The sequence below is a fragment of the Buteo buteo genome, chromosome 16 (assembly GCF_964188355.1).
Source record: "Buteo buteo chromosome 16, bButBut1.hap1.1, whole genome shotgun sequence".
Classification (NCBI taxonomy): Eukaryota; Metazoa; Chordata; class Aves; order Accipitriformes; family Accipitridae; genus Buteo; species Buteo buteo.
The window spans coordinates 2,211,788-2,233,959 of record NC_134186.1 but is presented as its reverse complement, the minus strand read 5'-3'; the positions used below and the strand labels follow the sequence as shown (position 1 = coordinate 2,233,959).

General features: G+C 40.8%; 1 protein-coding gene across 1 annotated transcript in view; it reads right to left on the bottom strand.

Moving 5' to 3' along the window:
* Window positions 1-22,172, bottom strand: part of CSMD2 (CUB and Sushi multiple domains 2) — a 306,984-nt gene that overhangs the window by 221,619 nt on the left and 63,193 nt on the right. The window contains exon 4 of the mRNA XM_075047281.1: window positions 4,207-4,401. Coding sequence (XP_074903382.1) covers window positions 4,207-4,401 — 195 coding nt within the window. The remainder of the gene's footprint in view (window positions 1-4,206; window positions 4,402-22,172) is intronic.

The window sequence follows — 22,172 nt, the reverse complement described above, 5'->3', positions numbered from 1 at the left end:
CTTACACACACCCAAGAGCAAATGCAATGGGGGCTTGGAAGAAGCAACTCCTATCAGCAAGTTCTCAGCCACGTTTACTACTGGGGACCGGGAAGTCTGAGACTGGATCTGGTACATTAAAGTTGTTCTTGTACTAGAAGGAATACAGGAGGGGACGGAGAATATGCTAAAGAATTTTGACTTAATGCTGTGTTAGAATTCTTAAACAAGAGGACTACATTTTTTTCATGTGACTAAACTAACTTACAGTAGCTGAAGATCTAGCCAAAGGAATGGCGGTTTGGGCTTTTTTTTTTTATTAAAAGGGGAGTTTTTAATTTAAATTCCTTGAAAAACTGCCATTGCAAAAGGTATTTAATGGAAAACGTATTCCCTTCCCATCCACCTCTAAATACACACTTCCAAAGTTTGTAGAGATTGTTACTGTTTAAACATATTCTACAATCTTCTAAAATCTTCTTGAACAGCCCTTCAATTATTTTGGGCACAGTGCAGTCTAAGCAGCTGTTTGAGTTACAGTAAAACAGACCACTTTTAATGAGATTATGCATATTTGATACGCTTAAAAAGTAGCTTCGCAAATGTTCTCAACTTTTCAGCCGGCTTACTGAATTTTTACTCAACCGCCTACCAGAATCATAAACCTATCAGTTCTACTTAAATTCAGCAAACAGTCTGGGCAACACTTCTCTCCACACGCATGAAAGCGCTTTACAAAACAGATTCAGATGTTTCTGGATATTCTTTTGGTCCTTCAAACATAACATATTGCTTTATTTGAAATCAACTGACTCAGGTGAGGGTTGTTCCTTCCATGGCTACAGCAGAACAGAAGACAGCATTCCAAGTCTGCTGGGGTTTTGCCTCCAGCATACCAACTGTCAAGATAAAAATACAGCTACACTTGTAGGACTCAGCTTAAGGCCCCCTTTAGATTAAGTACTAGGCCACATTTCATTCTGTTAATACAGAACAGTTGTGCAGAAAGCATGTAAAAACACACAAGATGGAATGAAGAAGCCATTCCAGATACTTCTGACACACATTATACACATGGGATAAATGTCAGCTTAGTCCAGATTTTACAGTCTGACCCAGACTCACCGAGGACTTTCAGTCCTCGAGGCAAATTTCAGAGTTACACATGGTCTACCAGGCACAGCCAAGCTTCTCTTCTGGGCAGCCACAGCTGCCACCCAGTTCTGTGCTCTCCTACTTTGCAGATCAGCATGGAGATGTCATTTGCTGCTGCTTTGGTGCTCCCTGAATGAGATCACTGCAGTTTTAATCCTTCCTGCCACGTAAGCAAGAAACATAACTCACCAGAGCAAAGTCTGTGCAGACTGAATTTATAGTCTCTTTTAGCAGAGAGTCCAAGAATCAATTTTGATATAACTGTGCTCTCAAAACCACTGGCAAGCTGCAGCACTAGCTACTCTCACTGGCTCTGCAAAGACACATTTCACCAAGCCATCCTCTCTGCATCCGGAATTCCTTCCTACTCTGCTTTCTCATTGAGATTACACTTGTCCTTTATAAAAAAAAAAACAACCTGTAATTATAAACTGAGAGTTGAGTAAAGGGAGTGCAGACAACTCCTCTGAAGAAAAAGCAGCTAAGCCACACCAGTCCTTCAAAGTGCTGCTGTCCTGGCACATCCTCTCAAACACCTTTGATTTCTTATTCTTTTCTACCATGCATTTCCTTGCATCTACAGTTATTTCAATGCATGAAGACTGGAATAGAGACAAGGCTAACAATATATTAAAAAGGATGTTACAAAGAGGAAGATAAGCACAAAGAAAAGAGCATAAAGAAACCAAAAGAGGGTATCGATCAGCATGGTAGAAACTTACACTGCTTTCAACACTTGTCTCATACCTCTGCCACTATACTGGAGAGGAGGAAAAGAAGGAAAGGGGAGAGTCCCCAAACCAAACACTGTCTTTTGCAGTGACATTAGACAAGTCTATTCCCAAGATAGCAGCTCCTGAGATTTTTTACACCTGCTCAGCTAGAAGCACTTCTCATCTCCATTTGTCAGGATCTGACCCAGCAGCATGACCCATCTCCAACTTACATTAGAAAAAAAGAAAAGAATACATATATTTAACAAACTTTCAGGTGAAAAATACCAGTAAGACACTATTAATAGAATTAATTGTAAGCTACATAGGCCACAAAGGTCTTTTCTCTCTCAAGGAAAATATATATTCTTCTTCAGGCAACAGTTTTGAAAACATTCTTTTCCCTGCAGAAGGCATCGTAAACCTGTTTGTCAGTATGCAAACCTTTTTGCCCCTTGCAACAACTGAAGTCTGTATCACCAGTTTATCAGCCAAGCACGAACGTCTAACTGCTGAAAGCCTACTTATGGTAGAAGGAGTGCAGCTGGTTTTCAAATTCAGCAAGTCAATTTGCACACTGTCTTTGCTACTTTCTACTTTCCTGGAACAAGATATAAATGTTACATGAGATTTCTGGTGCCTGCCTCCAAAAAATGCCTTGGAAGTTTTACTTGAGGTAAAGTCTTGAAGGATCAGGACCAAATCTACTAAAAAGGAGTGGCTACCTCCAGGAACCTTCAGGCACATTGCTACACAAGTGCACCTAACAAGCACATATTTTGCTGCCATCAGAGCAATTCACACAGCACTGATGCAAGCACCAGAGAATTGAACATTCCTCCATTCTGAAGTATATCAGATGCCACCACCATCATTGCTAGATTCAAGATTGAAATGGTAGCATTAAAATTGAGTTTGGCAGTTCAAGACAAAAATGCAAAAAGAGTCTTTATCTGCAGCAGGGATCACAAAAATTACAATGATGTCAACCTTTGACTTCAACGCCTGTCGGGGTCAAAAGATAATCCCTCCCTTATTGGGCTCTACTACACTAATGTCTGAATAATAGCAGGGCAAGAAGATATTGCCTTCCTCCAAAGGAAGGCTGCTATCAGAAATGCTGTCAGACTGTAGGAAACACTGGTCCATTAATGCAGATCATTTCCTTCTCTTCTAAAAAGGATATTGCTTTGCATACTCTCAAGGTTGAATTTCAGTGAATGTTTTTCCCACACGGACTTCCAGTGAAATTAGAAAAACAAAATTAAAAAAAATATCTTACAGTAAGAGTCCTAATTCGAAGGAAAAGCAAAGAATCATAACTGATCATAGTAAAATGGCAATGACAGCTGTCCCTCTCCAGTGTCAGTTTGGCTGTATGAACCACTCCTTCAGTTGTATAAAGCCCTTGGTCCCAAAACAGTAGGTAAGTGTACAAGAGATACACTAAGTAGCACACATGACTGCTGCGTAACTCATTCAAGCAAGTATTTAAAAACACACCAAGCAAACAATATTTGCTCACTTTAAATTCAAGATTTATGCTACAGCTTAGAACTGCTGATTGATTGCACAAGCAGAGTCAATAAAAAGAATCAATATAAGATGCTCTGCTGAAGTACACAAGGAATTGAGGGGAAAAGACTTCAAAGCAGCAGCAACTGTTTTGGTAAAACAACACAGACACTTGTATATTTACAGACCCTCTAGTCCCTTGTGGCCACAGTGAATTAGCAAGGAGCTCTCTATACTGATAAAGAAATCTAAGTTGCCCTCCTCCAAAAGGGGCTTACAGGAAAGCTGGCCAGCCTTTTCAAACAAAGGCCAGGTTTTACCTCCCATGTCGCATCCCCCGTCTGAGGCTGCCAGCCCCACTGCCAGCAACTCACAGCGCAGCAGCACACTGCACAGACTCACATTTCTTTACAGGCAAAGCACCAGAATCACTGTGGAACGTGCCACCAGGGAAGCCAGCTTGACGTTGCAGAAAGCAGAAAATCCAGTCTCATTTTCTACTGTTTGATCTAGAAAACCTGCATGATCTTGGGTAGGTACCTTGTCTTATGGATAATATTCCTGCTTCCTCCTCCCCACCCCCACCTTAGACAAAGAAATTGAAGTTAAAGTAGCTGTGCAGCATTTTGAATACTTTGAGCACTTCATAACCTTCCTATTATTCACCCAAACCCTGGCAGCTTTAAGGAATCCAATAAAAAGGAACCTCAATATTAACTATGTCATATTTAGTTTTCAAGTCTTTAAATCCAGCTTACAGTCAATGAAGTTTTTCCCAACCCCAAACAGCTCATTAAATCCCGTTTCATTGTGGCTTGTTCCAGATGAAGAGAGGACACTTTACCTCTGCAGAAGGGGAGAGGAAAATCCCAAGAGGCACTGTTTTCCGAATTGGCATGGCACGTGAGCAACGCATGTCCTTCCAAAAAGAAGCCTGGATTACAGCTGTATCTCACTTTGTCCCCGATGCTGAACGTTGTCCCTTGCTGAATCCCATTCTGCAGCCTTCCTGGATTTCCACACGTATGACTTGGTAGAACTGCCAAAGAAAGTTGCTTTTGGTTAGGGACAGTGCATTGTAACAGAGCTGTCACGTGAAGAATCCAGAGGGAAAGCTCATTTCAAAGTAAATGCATCACTTAAAATGTAAAGAGCAAATAATCACAAAACTTATCCTACTGGATTGCACCAGAATTCATTATGCCAGTTAGGGTTAACATTTAAGTACCATTTCTATCAAGTATATGTAAGGAAGCAAAAATCACTCCCCAAGCTATTGAGTCAGAAACAAGATCCACTCTTTCCTGACCAGTTTTACCAGCTTCTAAACCAAAGAAAGCATCCCTCTTCCCTATGCTGCCCTGCAGTTCTATTTAACACGACTGCAGTTGATTAGAATTGAGAGATTACATTCCTGTTTGAAATAACATTTTTCAACAGACCTTTGCCAGGCACCTCAAAGGCCCCTGCAATGTAAGCAGAGTTGCATAATACCTCAGAACCACACAGAAGACAGCAAAACCTGTTATTAGCAACTATCACCTAGAAAAAGAGCACAACATTTCAGCCCACCAGGATTTATACTTCATTGCACTGCATGTTTAATCCAGATTTCACACATGCATCAAACCGGACTGTGAACAATGCAGCTGGACCCAGCTCCACTGAAGACAAAATATATATAGTCCAACAAAAGTTTGCATCAGAAAGAATATGGAATACTTGACTAAGATGGAGAAGTTACAGCTAAAACGCTAGTAAATCCTTAAGCAATGCCTCTATACAGCCGTTTCAGAGAATTTAAATAAAACTCTATGGGTTCCCATAAGCCACTCCAAAAAGATCCATTCAAATCGTGGTTTTAGAGCCCAACATAAAACCCAATGAAGACAACCAAGACTAAGAATGACTTAATCAAATTTGAATCGGGCCCTTGTACAGCATCTTGTATTATAGTTCTTTTGTGTTAAGACTGAAACATCAGAGGAAGGAAAACACGGTCATTCAAGGCTGAGTGATGGTTTATCATCAAAAATAATTTTGTCGGGGACACGAACAAAGCCAGATGAATTTCTACAAGCAAAGGGAGGTTTAGTCTGCAGCTCTGCCAAGGAGAAGAGGAAGATTAAAAGGAAAAACAATATGCCAGCATACACAGCATGCAGCAGAATAAAATACAAGCAAAACTGTGCCTAAGCATGTGAAATGAAACATAAATCGCTAACATTAACTGATGCAAAGACGCTACCTTTCTGTCCTGCCGTGGGACAGTGCCTTAGAGTCGGGATTTGAAACTTCCCTGCTTTGCCTCCAGCCCCGGCTGCCTCCTCGGAGCAGAGCTCAGGTGCCCTAAGAGAGCTCTCTACAGCAGATACGCAAACAGTATCCCTCACAGCGAGGGAAATGAAAAGACTAATCTGTAATGAATATAGGATTAGGCTTCCTGCATCCAGACAGACCACCTTGTTTTCTAGTTAACCCACTTCCAGATTAAATGCAACCTTACCACCTTAAGCTTGATTCATTTTAATAGCACATACATGTCAACTCCTGCATTGCTTCAGTTCCTTTTTTTTTTTCTTTTTTATTCTTTTTTTAAGAGCACAGCCAGCACCCCAGGGACACAGGCCTGGGCTCCAGTCTCCCCACGCAGCCTTCCACTGCACAACAGTAGGACCCAGGTACAAGCCCTGACAGACAGGATTTCTTCCCCTTGCTCCCTCCCCCAAAATACTATTTACATCCTTCCACAAAGCACCTGGAGCTAGGAAGTTCAGTAGCAACTTTCACATAAAAATATTAATGACCATGCAGGTTTTGTAAGCAGGGGGATGCTATTAAATACGTCAGATGGGTTGAAAAGCAGTGTAGAACTAATGTTTCATTTTCTGTAATGATACTCAAAACCCCAATTTAATTAAATTACCAATGTCACTTTTTTTAAAAATGAACCCATTCCTGCTTTTATGCTTCTATCCTTTAAAATTAATGACTAGAACTTTGCTATAAATAAAAATCTATCATTTTTAAAAGTCAATCTCTAACACTAGCTGCTCTCTACTTAATGAACTGTGAAGAATCAGACAACCCTGACCTGCATCGTATCTTAAAATCATACTTGAAAACCAGGATCTCATTTAAAAATTCTGCTTCATTTGGCTGCCTTAACTAACATCTTGTTACAGGACAGACAACATACACATGCTTTTTGGAGGAGGCAACATGAACTCCTTGACTGCTTTGGATTCAGTGGGGTTGTTGCAGGAACCAACGAGCATCGGTGGTTGGTTTGTTGTTTGCTTTTTCTTTTTAATAAAAAAAACAAACCACCAATGCGAATGTGCAGAAGACAAACACTTCTTCAAATTGCTGCCTCATGGACCAAAAGAACTGCTTCCAAAGAGGCTGGTGCTACCTCCAGAGCTGGGTTCAGCAAAAGCAGCAGAGCTGCCTGTATCAGGATCTGCTGTCAGTCATGCCCTTGGGGCACTGGCGCAGAAGATGAATTTGGTCAGCACCGAACATGAGCTGCTGAAGTACACCTTCTCTACAGAGGGAAGGAGAAGAGTCAAAGGGGACAACACCTGCGCTTCCTGAGAAAGCACAGCTTCACAACCCCCTACAGCAGACTGCCCGGTGGGAATCCAAACCACCGGGGTGCAGAGTCGGGAGATGTTCTCCTAAACCCCCCAGCTGGTTCCCTCGGCACGGGAAGGCCGTGCCCTTGTTCGCTGCTGAGTGTGACTCCCTGAGCTGGTGCAGCAACCGCTTTCACAGCAATGGATTTGTGATTCTACTCTGACATTCCTAAGAAGAGATAATATTATTGCTCATACTTGGCTGCCTCTAACAGCCAGACTCTCTGATTGCTTGAGAGATTAATAGAACTGTATTATTTACATCAGATGTCGCACAGAATAATATTATTAAAGCTTTGTCTTGCCCATTTACCAATTCCACTGTAGATTAGTAGCATGGATTTTTTTCCTCCTCATAAAAGCTTTGTTCCCGGCAATCAACATAATATTTTCCAGTGATTGTATGGAAATGAATGCAGCCACAGACCAGATTTGTAAAGATGAATAGAAGGTCCTGTTAGTCATTTTGTAGCTAAGTCTGTTTCTCTCCATGATGAATTTAGAGCACTTTATTTTATTTGTCTTGATTTGAACAGCTGCCAAACCATTATCTTATTTTATGACAAAAGAAAGTAAATAGGATTATTCTATTGCAGTTGCACCTGCAGAGTTCCTCAACACACCTCAAACATCACTGTCCCAAGCACTATTCAGATACACTGCCCACTGCTCGCTCCCCAAGATGACACAGTAGAGGAACCATAATCATGGTGTTAATTGCCAGCACAAACACAAATAGAACCAGACCAGAACCTCTAGAAAGGAGATTAGGTGAGAACTATAACTGTCTTAAGAGATAACACGAGATACAATGATCTGAGAGCAAGGCAGAAATGGCATCTTTTCAGCAAGAAACTATGAAGTGTCAGGGCATGGCAAACATCAGTCAGAAAAAAATGCACCAAAACCAAGAACTCTCCTGCTTTCTGCAGTTTTCAGTCTATCCTTCAAATCCACTTATTTGTCACAAAGAAATCCGTAGGGCAAGAGACCAACCTCTGCCCAACTTCACTCCCTTCTGCTCCAAACTTTCTCTGCTTTTTTTGTTTTCTCTTGTCTTTCAGTTTGGGCGCCTTTTGACCCATCCTTTGGAACCTGCGCACATTCCACCAATTTCTCTCTCACCCTTCATCTTACCCTGGGATCATCATCAAAGATCTTGCATGCTATGTAGCTTTTATAGAGCAATGAAGATGCATTTCCCTCATGGAGCCAGATCTATTAGTACAAGACCAGAGGCATCTCACAGATTTCATAGCATGTTGCTTGAAAATGAACTGAACAAATTGGAAATGGAAACACAGATTTGAGAATTTTCCACCACCCATTCCTGGGAGCTGCTAAAGAGTAGCTACAGAGCTACCAGAATTGCTGATCTGCATCAGAATCTTCGTACCATTTACGGACTTCAATTTTTACCCCTTTTCAACAGGCTCACCAGGCTGTTCCCAACTTTTCTCATCCCCTTGCCCAGGGTCACTACACTGGAAGTTTTCAAAATCAGCAGCTTTCAAAATCTAGTACTTGTCAAGTCGTGTCTCCTTGTTCCAGTTCATTTGAAATTAATTAGTAGTTTTTAAGCCATTAGATGTGACTCAACGCATCCTTGGACAGCATCCCACCATCAAAACGCATTCAGCCTAATTACATCAGCCTTTCCTAAAACCCCACAGCTCTTTTTGTCAGGAGAGAAAAAGGGAGGGGGGACAAAAAAAAAAAAGCAGCAGAGAGACATTTCTGTTCTTGCTCAGCACATTGATACATTTCGAGCTACCTTACCAATTCAGGTACCTTCAAACAAAACAATCTCAAATCCATCCCTGGCTTGCTCACCATTCCAAAGAGAAATCTTGCCTGTTTCCTATTCAAATTAATCTTCAGCTCCATTTTCTCTGTTTATATTGTTGGAATGTAAAATAACCCCAACATTTAATACATCTAGATACTGCATTCCAGTCTATTACCCTATTTACATAGCTAAGAGAAGCATTTTTATTGCTTGAATTATCTATGGTAGTTTACGACAGATATTTCAATGCTATCATTGTTCTAACCTTGAAATCTTATCAAGGAGTGCAACTTTTATGGTATGAGGCCATACATTATCTCCTCATTCCCACCTAATTTTCATTCCTAATAAAAAAAAAAAAAAAAAAAAGAACGCAAGTAAGCCATGCCAGAGCAGGCACTTATAGCTCCTGAATAGTTATTACAGCAGGAATAATTCATAAATCCAAATGAAAGGATGCTACATAGACCAAGCAAAATAACAAAACCATTGACCTAAACTACTTGGCTCAGTCATCACTGCATACTCATTTCCAAACTAATCTTCATTATGCTTTTTAACCCTTCTTTGTAATTTCCTGCACTTCCTGAATCTAGTCAGGCTTGGAAGTCAAGATATCCCTGGGAATCAACAGAAAGGTCGCTTCTGCTAGAGATCCAGGCTGGGCAGAGCGATATTTCACTCAAAAGACAACCTGCACTGTATTTGTTACCTTCCTAGAAATTCAGAGAGAGAAACAGATTCCTTTAAGGAGCATATCTCCAAGATTTCCATCACAGCTTCAAAAATTAACTGAAACACCTATGCACAACATGGACAGTGCACCTTTAGCGAGCACAAGGTGAACTCCAGTGGGAGGGGGAGATCCACATAGACCAGTTTCCTCTCCCTCTTCATCCGTAACTTTTGGGCCAAGTACCATGGGGATACTCCATGACTCTCTAGTATCTTTCACCAGTGCTTTAGTGCAATCTGTTTTAGTTCAGAAGAGTTTAACCTTCAGAATAAGTGTCCAGTGTGTGCTAGGAAATAAATGGTATCTTTTTCATTTCATTTTATCCTTTTTTATGTCATGATTCATTTCCAGTACAGCCAACAGAGATAAAGCTAAATGGAAACTATTTTTTCTCTCTAATATTTCTTTATTCACTAAAAAACAGCCAGATAGTTACTTTTGGATAATAACAGACCAGAATGGTTCATCATCCATCTTCTTTGTGGTAGTAGTTCTAGTGCTTTTTTGGAAATTCATTTTCAGTTTTCAATTTACCTTCCTGGAATGTGCTACAGCAACTTCAGTGCAACCTCCAAGAGTACCATGCAAGCTGAGAGAGGATTACTTTAGATTTGATTTAGTCATCCCACTACAGTAATAGCAATAGATTCAAAACATGAAAGCAGTAAGATTATGGGAGATACGGCAACAAACAGTCCCACGTATCTTCAGAGATGCAGTGAGCAGGGATTCTTAACATTTGGGACTTAATGCCACTCATTATTTATACTTTCAAATAAACATCATTAACTTGCTGAGCACAGCAGAGGAAGCCTGGCTAGAATGAAGATACAGATACTAAAGCCTGCCTACAGAAATCTTTTGGTGGGCCCTGAAGAACAACGTCACGCTGGCAGATGCCTAGACATCAGCAGATGCTTCGTTTCCAGAACCAGTGGTCCTCACACACCATCCCAACCTGGGATGCTCTCCTGCATCAGAAGCCTAATCAGGAAGGCACTTGAGAATGTGCTTATCTTTGTGAACATGCTCTAGTCCTGCTGCTTTTCAGTGCAACAACACTTGAACACAAGCTTAATTTAAAGTATGTGGTTAAGTGTTTTGCTTAGCAGGAATGGATTTAAGTGTATGTTTAAAGGCTTCATTGAACTGGCATTTAACAGCTGCAGAGTAACTTGAAAAAACTTCCCTAGGGAGGAGGGTGGTTTTACATTTGTTTTCTCTCTTCCTCCCTGAACTAAGGTTAACCATTCCAAGGGAAACAAAGACCTGCATCTTTTTGTAACATAAAAGACAAGCCAAGAAAAGCAATTCTGCAGTGGTTATCAGCACCAGAAGACAACTGCAGGAACCAAATGAAAGCAGAATTAAAACTGCAGCCCCAGAGAGTTCAGCTGCCATATCAGATTAAGCACCTCGCTCCACTGTGCGCATCAAGACTGAAAGGCAAGGCGTCCGTGTGAAAAAAGGGTGTCAGATTTGGAAACCCAGATTTGAACTGATTCTATCTAGACACTGGGTGCCAGTGTTGATCTGCTCTGCATTTTGCTGGAGAGTGTCCCTGGACAGGGAATGCTCTTTGTTCTGTTTAAAAAAAAGCCACTTCCAACTTTAGAGATCACATTGTTTATCTGCTTATTGATCTCCTCTAGCTATTGGCTGATTACCCAGAAACAGACATTGTAGCCAACTACATCTGTTTTAATAAATATTTCACAGCAGAGGAAGGGCATTCACCACAACATATCATTCCTAGTGTTTTCACCCACTTGTCTGGAAGCGGCAGGTATCAAAGCACAGGGCAGTAGCAGCCCCTGCCAGGGCCTGAGCCGGCTGGGAACCCAGCAGCATTGGTGCTCCTCAGGTCTCACCTACAGCACTCTGTGATCCCTGTGCCCAAACACACAGACCTGCCGAGCCTTCACACCCGCACCACAGGTAGCTCCGTTTTCTTTCTTCTAGTGGCTTCCACACATCTTTCCTACCCCTCACTCCTGGCTTTCAGGAGCCTTTGGAGGGGCAACTGGGGATCACACACCACGCTCCTGCTCCAAGCAGCAGCCCACTCGTCTTCCCAAGCAAGACATAGTTCACAACTATACTACAGTTAAAACATGAATAACCCATTTCCTCAGAAATGGGGCCAGAAACTCCAGTAATTGACAGCTTCCAGTTGCTTCAGCATCCACTCAAACTACACAAGGTCTGGCTCACCCCCACAAATAAGCATGGAAAACCTAGTTTGTTTTCATTTTTCAACTGCCTTCATAATTTATTCCCTCTTACAGTTATCTTTCCTGTACCTTCTTTAGGAAGCTTGGCTACTCAATACCACATAATAGCCAATACTGTAAGCATAACTAACTAGGACATCAACCCGATAGAGCAGTATACTAACTAATCACCGATAACGCACAGTTTGTGGGGAAATGCCCTTGAGAACAGGAAAGGTGAAATATTGTACCGTTGAGTAGAACGGTCAATAATAAAAGCAACCAGGAATGCTGAGCGCACAGTGCAGACACCTCATGTCAATAACCAGAAAGCAAATATATTTCAAAAATGGTGCCACGAAAGAGTCCACTGAGCTGCCGTAGCAATTAGGTAGTCTTCTGCTTCCGGCACTAGAGATGCATTATTAATTTGCGGTCATAAATGATCAAAAAAATCTAGAGGGTAATTTTATCCTCTTCACTGAAAACAAAGCTAAAGTGATCTAATTATGTCATAAAAACATGCCTAGGGCTCAGTCCTGTTTCCTAAATTCACAGGTGCCTATCTTGCAAAATTTGCCACGAGCATAATTTTGCAAGCTATGCAATAACGTGCACTCATCTCAGAGAACAAGTTTTTAGTCCCACATGGGATCTCCCCAGTGCCTGACTACATTCAGAAGCAAGAGCTTATTCTGATTTCAAGGACCTTACTCTGATTTCAAATCCTTGTCTGTTACTCAAAGGTAGATGTTGTGGATCTGGGTGCTCAGACCTGCCCTATCTTTTCTTTCATACATCCCAACCTATTTAATGGACATTCAAAGGACATTTATGCAAGCTAAGGTTAAAGCAGGCAGGGAAGGCGAAACGGGAAATGCCCACAGGACTAGTTTAAAAAAAAAGTCAACAGCCAAAAATCTTAACTTTAGAGCTCAGAGTGGATGTGAAGAAAATGTCCGTCAGTAGAAGGGAAGTACAGCATGCTAACAGGCTTCCTAGAGACCCTGGAGGATCACTGTCCTTGGAGATTTTCAAGGTCCAGGCAAACAAAAGCACAGATGACCTGATCTAGTGTTGGTCAACACTCCTGCTTTGAGAGGGAGCCTGCAGCAGAGCCCTCCTGCAGTCCTTTTGTTGCTGCAAATAGGGGGAACATCTACTGCTTCCAGATCCATCAGCTCATTACAGAAACACCACCATGCATATACGGAACCAAAGCACATTAACAAATAACCACACACTGCATTCTTCAAGTTAGTTTTTCTCTGAGTGATGTGAAGACTGGTCACTTGTAGTAAATATCTTCATTTTAAGTTGGAAGGTGACTTGCCTGTCACTTCTGAGCATGTGGCTTGAAGGACATGGGTGTAATTTCATGCTCTTTTTAGACAAGGCATGGCTGAGTTGTACTGTATGCCTCTCATATGCTGCCAGGCCAGTTGCAAGACAGACCCTACAGGGACACTTGCAGCCTGCCTGCCAATTTAGATTACTACCATTCACTTTTGAGACCTTTGCACTGACATATGTATTTGAAAGGGAGGGAGAAACGCCCAGCCACCCACTTAACACTTCTACAGCTGGAGTGGCTGCTGGCCATAGTTCATAGATGAAAACATCTGATAGCTGTTAGCGCAATCATTAGCATGAGCACGCAGCTCCAGTTCTCCCAAACAAAACCCATCTTCTAGCTGAAGAAAACAAAATGGGGGATGCAGGGAAGCCTGGAGAGAACACCTACCACACAATGAATGTTCCTGTCCTCCTACTTTACTCATCAGCAAAACAGAAGTTTACCTCATTCACTCTTCTCTCTCCAAACAAGATACTGTGGAGCTTTACCCAAAGGTTAGGCGTGTATCTATCCAAAAATGCTCCTTTAAGTTCTATCTAGAAGAGTATGATGGTCCAAATACTTCAAGACAACCTTAAATATATCAGGAATTGATGCAAAGAGATGATACAAATATAAAATCCATACATACATGCTACAAGAAAGGCATCTATTGAGTAAGTATTGTCATGGAAACAGGATACAGGTTTGCTTTAAAGGACACTCGAAGACCATTAACGAAAAGAGAAAGGACTGGGACTGAACCCAGAAGATACCTCAATCTCAGAACTGGCCTGAATCTTGTTCTGCTACATGGCACAAACCTACATGCTGCTTAAATTTCACATCACTGACACTAAAACTGAATGTTTTGTCTTTGATAATACAACTCTACAGTGAGAAAGATCATATTGAAAAGAGTTCAAATGTAACCACAAAAATACCACGTTAGGTTCCCACAGGCAAATAACAAGGAGGGAAAAAAGGTGTACTTCACTGAACATTCAACATGAAACATCTCAAAAATAATTTCTTCTACTTCCATTTTTCCCTGCTACTTTCAGTTACACTGTTTATATGCAACACAAGTTTACCCTCTCTAAGGGCAAAGATGCAAACCCTACTCAAACTTCAGGTGGCGAGTACGGGAAGCAGACACTCACCCACCCAACCTTGCATTCTCTACTGCAGATGCTACCACTGCTGAGAGGAAGGCGAAGGAGCAAAATCTGTTTATTACAGACAGTTCCCTTAACCTGTCTACCACAGAAAAGAATAATACCCAGCTTCTGTGACTATCAGTTTACGCCTTGAACATTTTCTATTACAAAAACACTAAATCTTAATCTAAACCAGTCTTCAGCTCTTGAACCCTTCAAACAGCCAAAACACATCCAGGCAAAGCATGGAAGTTCAACCCCTTCAATTACTCACGCTGGAAAGAAGAATTTACACAGCACCTATTTGACATGCAATTCAATCTATAAAAAGTAAAACCTTTTTTTCTCTGTAGCTATGCGTCAGGCACTCGGAGGGGAAACGCTAGGAAGTCAAAGCAACATTTAAGCAATAAAAAATAGGGCCCGTTGTAAAAGATAAACTAGAGAAGGCAACACATAAGCCGCACACTCAGCAATAGCTCACTAAAGCTTGTAAGAGATTCATGCAGTGGACTTTTCTGTGACTGCCACCAGTCTTCACTATACTAGCTGAGCCAAAACATATATTTTTAGACTAAAACCCTTTATGAGCTGTTCATCTTACTGCTTCATTCCATTCATTATATTTTTAATCATGTCCAAACAACTGAGCTATTAAATAAAATTCCAAAGCAGCACAGCAGGCTGTGTCTTATGCAAGCTAAAGATCAGAGCAGTAGGAGAGAAAGACTACTTTGGTTGCAGATTAAACCTTTCCATTCTCCCAAAGCACAAAGCAACTGCTGGACTCAACTGCCACACAGTCAGGATTACAGCCACTTCTCAGTCCCGTCTCCTGCTGACATCATAAAAACATTCAGGACATGATTTACTTTACAAAAAAGTTGCAGGCATCCGACAAAGGAGGGAGAAAGTTACATAAGTAACCTTTCAGTAATGAAGTCCCCACCGCAAACGCTTTTGTTAGCCTCCACTAGAGCATCTTTTAAGTGCAGATTTGTACACTGCAACACTTGAAGCTTTCCAGACAGCTTCAACATCTTGTAAACTGTCTTGAAATGAGAAACTCCACACTGCTGTGACCGCAAGAGAGATGGTGTGCTGCACACCTTCCATCACTTATAGCAGAGTAATCGGAAAAAACTTTCAGTGATGTTTAAGGGCATCCACCCACCTGCTTCTGTAAATGCTGAAAGGCTTTACTGCAGTCAAGGAAGTAGTTGTGCCACAAGTCAGAAGAAAACCAACATCACACATTAGAAGACCAGAAAGAAACTGCTATTCTCCTACAGCACATTTCTTTCCAGCTTCATCAGGCAATTCCCACAGAGGCAAAAGATGCATCTCCCTTCTTATGAACCCTGATATTTGGGAAAGACAGTCCCCGGAACAAGGTCTACAGCCTGTGAGTACCAATACATCTACATCACAGGTGGTCTTGTTCCGTGTTTTGTTACTGACAGAGGCCTACACATGGATTAAACAACTGAAGAATATAAGAAAATTAAAACAAATTTAATAAGCAAGGATAAACATACTTTCTCAGTTATGGGATTACACCTGCCATTCAATCCCATCCCCACCTCAATTTCTCATCTTTCAAAGGCAAGTAAGGTAATGCTAGTAGTTCTTAAGAGTTTTTGGTCCACAGGCTAGCCAAACACTTTCACCCAATAACCCCCACCATCCTTTCCAAATCACCGCACCCAAATTCTCCCAAAAAGCATCATTTCCACCAGATAAACAAAGTTCTACCAGATCTTTACCTCCAACCAGAAAACCTTGATCAAAGACTTAAAAAGCCTCACTCAACTCACAATTTTTCCTTGGCTTCTTTCCCCTCCCCACTCCTGCCCCAACTCCCCTGCAGACAAAGCAGCTCCCACGGGTCCCACCGAGGAGCTCCCAGGAGATCGGGAACCAGAATAAGGAGCCTCAGCTGGGCTTGGCCCAACACCCCTTGAGGGGCGAGCGGCACAGGCAGACAAGCAGTCAGGTTTGCTCTCCCTAGGATTCCAGACTGGTAGAATTTCAGCCATGACAAAGTTTACTAGCACTGGAAAGCTACCTGAGGCTCAAATGAAATTGGATATATTCCACAGTACAGAGACATAACAGAAAGCTTAACAACATGTGGCATTTATATAATATTTTATATGTTCAAAGCACATTTAGGCATTACCTACAGCTCAGGGGACTGGTCAGCCAGGCTGGAAGTCTATTTAGCATTAGTTCTCATGGGATTTCTGATAACGGATACTTCACTTGTGCCAGAAATGCCATAAAAATAGATCTATTTAGGGAGTAGCACAGCCTGTATGCTTTCATTGCAACCTATAGTCTCAAAAGAATAACACCATGCTTTTTCAAGCTCTAGAAAGTTTTCATTTTGATTTCATTTCTAAACAAAAGATTGTGATAGTCCTCCTTTTATCGAAGACACTGGTCTACTTTCAGCTCTACAGCCTGAAACAAAAATTTCCAGGGAGAATTAACAGCTATCATTGCTATATACAGAAGTTGCACCAGGCTTTGTTGCACTTTGGTCCAATGCGCTTTCAGCAACATAGATTTTTCTGTAAAATATAAAAATTAGAGCTGGTTTTCCCACTGAGAATCTGCTTATACATAATTACATACCTGGAACAAGAAAATTAACTTCCATTAAGTTTTTGTTTCCACTAACTTTCTTGCCTACCAGCAACCTAAGGCTGCCAGCTCCCAAGGACACCAACATGCACATGCCATCATTAAACCAACAACAAATGAAGATGCTGGAAGATGGTTTAGGCTAAACAGATCAAGAAAGCACGTACGGACAACTTGGTCATGTATTCACCACAGAGCACAACTGCTAATGAGATTACTATAAGAAATATACTAGCACAAACTCATTTTCCTCCCACTGTAACATTCCTGCAAGGCTGGTCTAATTTTATAGGATGAGAGGTTGCGTGGGAGGAACAGGATAAAAGCAAGATCAGTGACTGTAAGAAATTTCAATTAGCATAAAGGTTCCTCTGTGTTAGTTTACAGAATTGAAAAAAACATAACAATGTCTGGAAGTTCAATTTCAGGAGAGTCTGGGACCTGGATCTCTGTCCAGGACACTCTGAAAAACATACATACAACAATTTCTGACACAGCATGTAAAACAAACTGCTCTCTCTTCTAGAGACCTACAGGGTAATTTTGGAATCACCTTAATGCCACTTCCATTAGGACTATGGAAACTCTTGTGCTTCAAAATACAGTCTGTTTTCTTAGCAGTGAGTGGGGTTTATGTAATTTTTAATAAAAAGTAAGAATTCACTTGATGTCAAACTACAGGATCTGTTCTATTAAAATACAGGATCATTCCAAATGCCCAGTCTCAGACATTTGAGCTCTAGCCAAGATATATGAAGAATGAGCACTAAAGTGATTAGTCCGCAGGAGGTGAAAATTCATGGAATTTAGACACAGCACTGAAAAGAAAGCTCCAGCAGTGAGTGCTCAGGCTGAGCAAAAAAGCTAACAGTCTACAAAGGATAGAGGGATCAGGAGAAGGCTGAACCATGACGTGTTCCCACATTCAGAAGATAAACGGACAGACGTTTGCATCTTTGACTACAGATGGTCTGCAACTGAATATGCAGTCATCTAAAAACCCATCACCTTAGCTTACAGAATGGAGAATTGAGTACAAATGGAAAGAAAAGCAAGAATTAAAAAAAAATCCAGCAAGTTTTCTTCCTCCATAAGGCCAAGGAAGAACAATCATGAAATTAATGTGTTCTTCATCAAACAACTAGGAGATGCCATTTCCACATATGCATCTCAGAGCACAGAGGAAAGTTATGAATCCTGGAAGGCAAGTATACTAGTTACATTTCAGATGTTACATGGTACATAAATAAGCATTTGAAAGACTCATCATCTTAAAAACCATCAGACAGAAATAACAAGGAAAAAATGCTCAGAAACTGGCCACTTCTTGCAGCAATAAGCTCTAATGGATTAGCTGGAACCCATGTTTTTATGCTTTTTATACCCACCCTCTTTCTTTTCTTCAGCTTTTGTGCTAAGCTGAAAATACCCATCCATCCCATCCTTACTGTTTATGGAAGTAAGGACAGAACTGCCAAATTCCCCACCCTCCATTCTCAATTGCTTATTATCAAGAATGGAGGCCACAACATTGAAGAAGCAATGTGTATTTATATCTCTTTGGCAGAAAGATCTATTTTGAATGAATGAGCTCATATTTCCCAGTCTGAAATACACTAATGGCATGTGATTTGTCATCTGCATTTAGTATTTCCCAATACAGAAATACCTGGATATGAAAATCTGACCCATCAGAAAAGAAACCTCTGGATTTACGCCAATGCTATAAAACACTTTTCATAGCTAAAATTATAAATTCCTTTATTAATCTCAATACAAGTTGTGCATTAAACAGTTTTGGCCTTGAAACTAGTTGAAAGATTAGGAAGAGATAGCTAAAACCTCGGGGCAGAGCAGGGGGCAGGAACCAACAGCACTGAAAATGAACAGAAAAGGAGTTCAGCGCATCTCATCAGTGCATGTTTAGCTGTCGACTCCCCACTGACCCAGGCTAAAGACCAGTTAGATGGTACCTCTCCACTGCAAAAGCAAAACAGCTCTGTAGCTGGGAGACTACTCCTAGCTAGAAAAAGCTAAAAGTCAACTCAAAACAATTGTACCCGAAGTGTATGAAAACAACATGAGTTAATCCTTTGAGTGAAAGGTATTTTAAAGGACCTGGTCTGTCAATCAGGTGTGGCCAGGGTGGAGGGAAGGCTCCAGTGAGAGAAGCAAAGAGGGATAAGACCAACTGTTCAGTTATATCCGTACAGATGAGATCTCTCGCTGTGAAATCTCCTAGATAAAGCATAGCACAGCATTTCCCTAAGGGCAGAAGGCAGTCACCATGACTTTATCAAGTAACTAGTTATAATTTTCATGCAAATAACAAGAATAATCAAATGACTATCGCAGCTGTGTCAGCCTGAAGAAAATAACATCTATGAGCTGATCAAAGCAAGCAGATGACCTCACAGAAAGTGCATTCAAGATGTTATCTGTCCTTTTGCAACTCATTTGCTTTGGTGTGAGCTAAATATATATTAAAAAAACCAAACCCAAAACACAAAGTCTCAGACTGCTTATAACTACATGGGTGAGACTGCCACAGACTGTGCACACCAACAACCTTCCACGAGTGCACGTTATATTTACTGGTCAATATTCAAGTGGTCATGTGCATGCATATCCACTTTTTGTTTGTTTTTACTCAATCTTTGCCAGCACAGAAGTATAGGCAAAATGCATTTGCTATCCCTCAAGGCAAAGCACCAGACAAGTCTGTGTGTTAAGGAATGGATGAAGCTGTTGAACAAATGAGAAAACGATGAAATAATGAGAAAGATCTTTTCAGTGGTTTTTGGTGTTTGGATGGGTTTTATGGTTTGGGGGTTTGTTTGCCTTTTTTTTGTTTGCTTCTTTTGCTGGTTGGGTTCCCCCCCCCCAAAAAAAAAAAAACAGAGATGGTTTCTTATCTCATCTGATTGTTGAACCTCAGGTTAGCATCACATGAAGCTGAGCTTTCAAACATTGGCAGGTCTGTTTTACTACTGTTTTAGTTACAAAAGCTTCATCTTTCCAAACTGGTCACAGCTGCAGTATTTTTGTTGTGTGCATTGCTGTTCTTGATGTTAAAGTCGCAGGACTTCAATTATGTTTTACAGTACTTAATCCATTTTGAATTTAGTTGAAATACTGGGTTAAAAAATGTTTAGTCCACACACACAGGGCATAATTGCATTCTTCACATCTTTCGGAAACCAATTTAAAAGCAACATGATGAATTTTATGACAGGGATACTCAGACACATCTAATAAAAATTTACACTTAAGGAAATAAATGCCATAAATAACACATTTTGCTTTCCATCTATTACATAAATTAAAGGTCACATACTTAACTCTTACAAATTTAATGATTTCCCTTATAATGAGGTTTATACAGCACGTTACAGCGCTGGGCTAGGCCTGTGATGATGCACATCACGAACTCGAACTGAAATCATCCACTGTGACCAGCTACAGTTGGCATAATTACATTCAATGCCCAGAACAACACAAACAAACAAAAAAATGTTTTCTAAAAGCATCCTCTTTACTGAGAGCTAACTGGATAGCCAGTAATTCAATGTTAAAAGGTTCAGGAGGCACAGAGATGTGCCTGTAAGTTTACACTGGGCAGTTCGCAGAAAAAGTTGTATCTGTTTTCGCACTGTACGTGTGAGGACATTCAGTGCTAACGTCATTTAAGCTCTCTCCACAGTCTGGACAAAAATATGCACGATACTTTATGGTAGAACCTGATCTCATTCTCTTTTAGAGAGATTCAGTTTCATTCCTTTGAAGTGGGCACTGGTCATATCAGACCAACATATCTAATAATTAAGCATCGTTAAGTAATTAAAGTTTTTGGAGTAAAAATGGAGAATTACTACAATCATTAGGGATTAAATACTCCCAGTACAAAAGAGAATGTGTAAAAGCCAATTTTCAGTAACAAATTGGAACCTGTAGCAGTTTTCCGTATATAATTGGGGAGGGCAGACTGTTTACATCAAATTTTACAATTTTGCAAGTTTTTCACTTTTCCACCAAAAGTATTTCTCACTGACCAGAGTTATCTAGCAAACGAAAAAGTCTGAATAATTTTCCCTAAATATTATCTGTACTATGTTTAGTTCAGCTTTTCCATTTTATTTTATATTTAATTGTTGGATTGCCTGTTATTTTATATCAGGCTTTACTATCATCTAGAGAAAGAATCCATTTTCCAAGGCTTGACACAGCATAGCTACAAAGAACCACGGGCCAGACCTATCAGTACTTCCACAAGGTGAAAGCAAGCCAGGTCATATTTATTTTGCTCTACATTTCAGGGATTACTGATTGACAGGGCCTATTCTTATGAATAATAATAATATCACTGAGCCTTTCTGTGCTTGAATAACCATTGTTTTTTCTAATAACACGACAGGGTTTATATGGAAAACTCAAGAGCATAAAGCCATAGTGACCTTGCCCACCTGAGAAGCAGCTGCTGAAACTGACAGCTGATAAAAAACCCCACAGAGCAACTGAGATAATGCTCCAGCCATTTCATCTCCAGACAAATCAGCCCATAATAATCAGAATGAGAACAACAAACTCAGACTGATGACACTCCCTCCTCCCCCTGATTCTCCCCCTTCTTTAAACAGCATTTCATCTCGCCATTTCTAATACTTGGGGAAAGAACCAATTCGCACTTTCTGCACTGGTTACGTACTCCGAGACTCCCTGCACACAGCCCCAAACACCTTGAACACTGAATCATCTCTGATCTGGATGGCAAAGCAGATATCCATGTAAAAGTATATTTTCATCTAGATATTGACAGTGTTACAGGTGCTGTTTCCTGCTACCTCCCTAAAACTGTTGTTAATAGTCTCCTCACACAGCAGCAGCTCATGCTCTGAATGAAGCATCGCTGCTTTTGCTCAGCCTCAAATATCTATATGTGGCATTTTCCAGACACATGAGCTGCAAGCACATTCAAGTAAATGCCTCTTCCCCTAGCAATTTTTCAGATATGGTAATGAATAGCAAGAATTGTAAAGGCAGTTGATGCTTAGGACATGAAGAAAATACTAAATCAGGAGAAAAATCTTCTTACATGTGCACACATACACATGCACCCTTTCTATTTTTATATAGGAAGCTGAACCATTCTCAACATAGCTTATATCTGTGTAAACGGCTTTTGTACAGTGCAACACAAAACCCCTTGGTCTGAGTCAAGGAACAGAAAAATTAGTGTAATAGAAGCAAAGAGCTCTGTCCGTGAACCACTAGAGCTGTTGGTCCTCGCAA